The 4984-nt window shown below is 51.4% G+C and overlaps 1 protein-coding gene across 1 annotated transcript; it reads left to right on the top strand.

Annotated features, from left to right (window-relative positions):
- The first annotated feature begins 336 nt into the window (after positions 1-336).
- On the top strand, positions 337-4435 carry BRF2 (BRF2 general transcription factor IIIB subunit). The gene is made up of 4 exons (XM_081084673.1): positions 337-529; positions 1233-1292; positions 1934-2255; positions 3004-4435. Exons 1-4 carry the CDS (start codon positions 376-378, stop codon positions 3731-3733), a joined length of 1266 nt encoding a protein of 421 aa, XP_080940799.1. The 5' UTR covers positions 337-375; the 3' UTR covers positions 3734-4435.
- The last annotated feature ends 549 nt before the right edge of the window (positions 4436-4984 follow it).

Genomic DNA, 4984 nt, shown 5'->3' with positions numbered 1-4984 from the left:
AGAGTCCAAGATTCCCCTGGCACTTTAGAAAGGAGAATTGTTTGAGGATATGTATGTTCTTGTAGGCAGAACGTTCACCCAAATTCAAGCCCTGTCTGACTTGCCTCAAACCAACTGCTGCTGATAGCTGGGAACCCAACGACCCAGTCCACACCAGGAACCTTCTCTCCTTGCTTACGTTTCCACCCGACTCCACAAATGAACGGACCGGAAGTGGCGTGCAGTCACAGAGCCAAGAGAACTACCGTTAATGCTGCCGCGCTGACCGGAAGAGGAAGGTGCATTCCTTAGGAAGTTCCCCTGTTAGTTGCCGCTTCCGCACGGTGGCTGTTGTTGGGGATCCGAAAGCTTCCGCGGCGCTGGGCAGGTTGTGAGATGCGGGGCGGAGGCCGCTGCCCCGACTGCGGCTCCACTGAGCTGGTGGAAGACGCGCACTATTCGCAGAGCCAGCTGGTGTGCTCGGACTGCGGCTGTGTGGTCACCGAGGGCGTGCTCACCACCACCTTCAGCGACGAGGGCAACCTCCGAGGTAGCCGTGCCGTCCTTGCCATCTCGAGCTGTGGGTGCAGCCCGGGGCGGTGCAAGGACTGACACCCGATTCCTCTTAGCTCCCGTCCACTCTTTTTCTCGCACGCCTTTAAGTACGAGAGAAAACGACCTGTAGTGCAGGACTGAGCTGCGAAAGGTTAGGGACTGCCTTGCACTGTGTTTTTCTAGCATCTAGGACAGTATCGGACAGGCATACACGTTCAGTAAATGAAACAAAGAGAAACAAGGTTCTGCTCACTTTACCCGGGCTGGTCGTGGCGGGAATATTGTGGGTCATCTCTTTACGAATACAGCACATACCATTACCCTGAAGTAGTTTTTAGTACTAACCGGGAAAACGTCTTTTTCTTCCTTTGCTTTCCAAGTTCCTGAGCAGGGCAGTTCTCAAAATCTGCAGCCAGGAAACGGTCTGGATTGGATGTATGGGAGGGTGGGACGGGTACTGAAATGTCCCAACACTTGGACCTGCCTTAGTGTAGCCCTGATCTTCCTCAGGCTCTGTGGATGTGATAGTGCTGTGGGCATAGGAAACCAGATGGGCCTTTAATAGGCGCAGATGGGCACCTTCTGTGAGACAGGCAGCAGATGCCTAGTGATTGGCATTCTGCTCCCTGGCTCAGTGTGGGAGGAGGGCAGCGGTCTGGTGAATAAAGGCTAACCCTGTTTTGTTTTGTTTTTCACAGAAGTAGCGTATTCCCGGAGCACAGGGGAAAATGAACACGTTACTCGCAGTCAGCAGCGAGGTGAGGACAGACCTTGTATGACACAGTGGCTTTCAAGAAAATTCTCCTGATGGTCCAGCCCATGTGCTTGCTTTTCCTGATTTCAACTCTTATCATGTAAGGCAGAGTAGAAGGAAATGGTGATTCGCAACAAAGGATGGGGGTGGTTCTCGGAGAGGTAGCAAATCCGTGTAAGTTTGGGATTTGCTCAGGGATATGTTTGAGGTCGATGCAAGGAGTCCAGATCAAACTTCGGCTTGGCCCTGAATCAAACCAGCCTCCAAAAAGTGGTGGGCTAAAATGTGACTTCTTTCCACGAATTTCTTTGTGCCTTAGGAAACTTTACCAGATGTCGCTCCTGTCATCATAAAAAGATACTACTGTGTGTGTGTGTGTGTGGTGTGTGTGTGAGAGAGACAGAGAGAGAGAGAGAGAAGGGAAGGAAAGCAAGAGAGAGAAAGATTGATCGGTTGCCTCTGCATGTGCCCTGGTTGGGAATCGAACCCATAACCTTGCGGTTTACAGGATGATGTTCCAACCAACTGAGTGACACCATCCAGGGCTATAGTAGTGCATCTTGTATCAGAGGCAAGTTTAGCAGAAATTGCTCGGCGCTACACAGTAGCTCCTCTGACCTCTCTAACTCTTGTGGGTTTTCCTAGGTCTCCGCCGAGTGAGAGATCTCTGTCGAGTTCTGCAGTTGCCATCAACATTTGAGGACACAGCAGTTGCCTACTACCAAAAGGCATACCAGCACCCTGGCATCCGTGCTGCCAGGCTGCAAAAGAAGGAGGTGTTGGTTGGGTGCTGTGTCTTAATCACCTGTAGGCAGCATAACTGGCCCCTGACCATGGGGACCATCTGCACCCTGTTGTACGCAGATTTGGATATGTTTTCTGGCACCTTCATGCAGATAGTGAAGCTCCTGGGGCTGGATGTGCCATCTCTGTGCTTGGCAGACCTGGTGAAGACCTACTGTAGCAGGTACCTGCCTAGTGGGAGTTGTGGGGATGGGATGGGATGGGATGGGTCCTTAGACCTGAATCCTTTTACCTTTGGCTGTCTCTTTCTGACCAAAGCCCATCTAAAAAGATGTGGGAGAAAAATCTGTTCTCCCTCTCCTGTGCCTGTACTAATCCCATTTTACGTTTCTAGAATGCTATAATTTCAAATCTTTTTGCCTGCACAGCAACCTACTGATGTAAGAAAGTAGGTATTAGTGTTGGCACAGGGCTCCTGAGTGTCACCACTCACGTGTGTGGCCTGTGTGGGTCAGTTGGGAATGGAGCTGAAGGATTATTAGGAGACAACAGAGCTGTCGATAGAAGCTAATTTTTTTTTTTTTAAGTAGCTGTGTTAATTTCTCTCCTGAGAAATAGAGTAGAAAGCAAAGGTTATCAGTGTCAGCTTGGTTACTTCCTAGCTGAATACTGGGGGCAAGTTTTGCAACTATAAATGCACATAACAAGGTGTAGAGAGGTAAAAGAACACTTGTAAAGCACTCAGAATAATGGCTGACGGGGGTTGCTCAACACACGTTAGCTCCCTTCTGCATTCTCCTGCCCTTCACCTCACAAGCAGAAAACTCACCCGATCTTCTCTCAGTCCTTGTATGAAACTTGCTGCCAGCAAGCTTGAGTGTTCCCAAGAGGCTAGAAGAGCTTGCCCATCCTGAGCCAGACTGCTCTTCCCCATAGGCATTGAGACAAGACCCTTATTTTGGTTATTTCAGCTTCAAACTTTTCCAAGCCTCCCCATCGCTGCCAGCCAAATACATGGAAGACAAAGAGAAGATGCTGTCGCGAACACTGCAGTTGGTGGAGCTGGCGGATGAGACGTGGCTGGTGACCGGGCGGCATCCCTTGCCTGTCATCACTGCTGCTGCTTTCCTGGCTTGGCAGTCGCTGCAGCCCTCAGCTCGTCTGACATGTTCCCTGGCCCGATTTTGTAAATTGGCAAATGTGGACCTGCCCTACCCCGCTTCCTCCCGGCTACAGGAGCTGCTGACTGTGCTGCTGCGGATGGCTGAGCAGCTGGCCTGGCTGCACGTACTGAACCTGGACAAACGGTCTGTGGTGAAGCACATCAGTGACCTGCTGCAGCACCGCCACACTTTGATCCGCAAAGCCTTTCGAGAAGGGACATTAGAGGTGGAGGCCCCGGAGGAGGAGCTGCAGGGACGGGGACCGGGGCAAGGACAGGGAAAAGAGGAAGTGGGGAATAGCGCCTCCGAGTTACCTGAGGGGAAGCGGCCAGCTAGTCCTGCCCTTCTCCTCCCACCCTGCATGTTGAAGCCCCCAAAGCGGGTCTGCCCCGCCCCCCCTGCCTCCACGGTCACCGGAGATGAGAACATTTCCGATAGTGAAATAGAGCAGTATTTGCGGACCCCTCAGGAAGTGCGGGACTTTCTGAGAGCCCAAGCTGCTGGACAAGCTGCCACAAGTAATCCTAACCCCCCCTGATGCATTTGGTGGGTTCGGTGGGGCAGGGGTCACGTCATTCTGACAGCAGCTTGATAATAGACCTGTCATGTCCAGAGAAATAAATGTGTACAAGCCCTTAGGTATTGTCCCTGCAGCTCAGAGCCCAGCTCCTGGAGTAGAAATGAGAACGACTGTAGGAACCCCTGGGTTGGAGAGAGTCCCATCCTTTAGTGCCAGAGAGCAGGTTGCATATGTTCACATTCTGTGGGGTGGCTTTCCTCTTAGATGTTGGGCTCTCTTCTGCTCCTGGTCTGAACTGGATAAACTGAAAGCGCTCATGGGGCCTTGCTACTGGTGAGGAGCAGTTGGCATTTCCATGGTACCAGCCCTCAGGGCAGGAACTGGGCAACTCTTGGCCCTGTGTCCTAGGTATTGGTGGGTTAATGCGTATGGTATCATGAGATCTTCTGTCTCATAACAAATGGACCGTGGGTGGACTAAGGTTATAGCTCAAAGGGCTTTGCAAAATTTTAATATATTAAAACAAGAGGCATCTGCTAGAAAACATTCTATTGTATAAAACCCGAGCTTTTAAAAACATGTTTTCTTTGGCACTTTTTATCCCCTCCCTCCCCTTTCCCCAGCGTATTGCAAAAAGCTCTCCAGTGCTAAGGCATTGGCAGGGTATGTAAACAGCAGCCAGCATATGTGGAAGAATAATACAAAGCTTTTTTCCTGTCTAATATGGTCTGTGCAGCAAGCATAAATAACAGGATCCTCCCACGGAGTGTGGGCTTCCTTTCCTCCCTATGTCTTCTTGCACCTTGGTGATCAGGCTGCGGTGACATGGGACTGGGAGGGGACCTGGGCCAGGCCTCCTTTTCATGATGCTCTTCACAAGGCATCAGGTTCCCTCCACTCTCACTGGGTCCTGCAGTAAAAGGCTGGTGGTTGCTTTTTAGGTTGGGGGTGGGCAGAAATAGTGCTGGTGTTTAAAAGTGGAGGTGAAGGCCCCGGGAACTGTAGGGACCCTGCCCAGCCCCTGAGGGATTTGACCTGGGCTTCTGTGTGGCAGGAAGATGTTTCTGCTGTTTTGGAAGTTTCTCCCTAATACGGGGCTAGAGGCCAAATGGTTGGAACGGTTCTTCCATGTGGCCTCAAGGAGGAGGGAAGTGTCTTCCTTAGTCCCCAGTGTTGGGAGGCTGAGACCCACGTCTTGTGGTTGACGGGTAAGTACGTCTTCACCACCACTTGCAGCCTGTGGTGGAGCCCTCTTCAGGGCATTGTTTA

Source organism: Myotis nattereri (assembly GCF_964212035.1).
Source record: "Myotis nattereri genome assembly, chromosome: 2".
In the NCBI taxonomy this organism is placed as follows: domain Eukaryota; kingdom Metazoa; phylum Chordata; class Mammalia; order Chiroptera; family Vespertilionidae; genus Myotis; species Myotis nattereri.
Note: the sequence above shows the minus strand (reverse complement) of the source record. Positions and strands in the feature narration are given on the sequence as shown.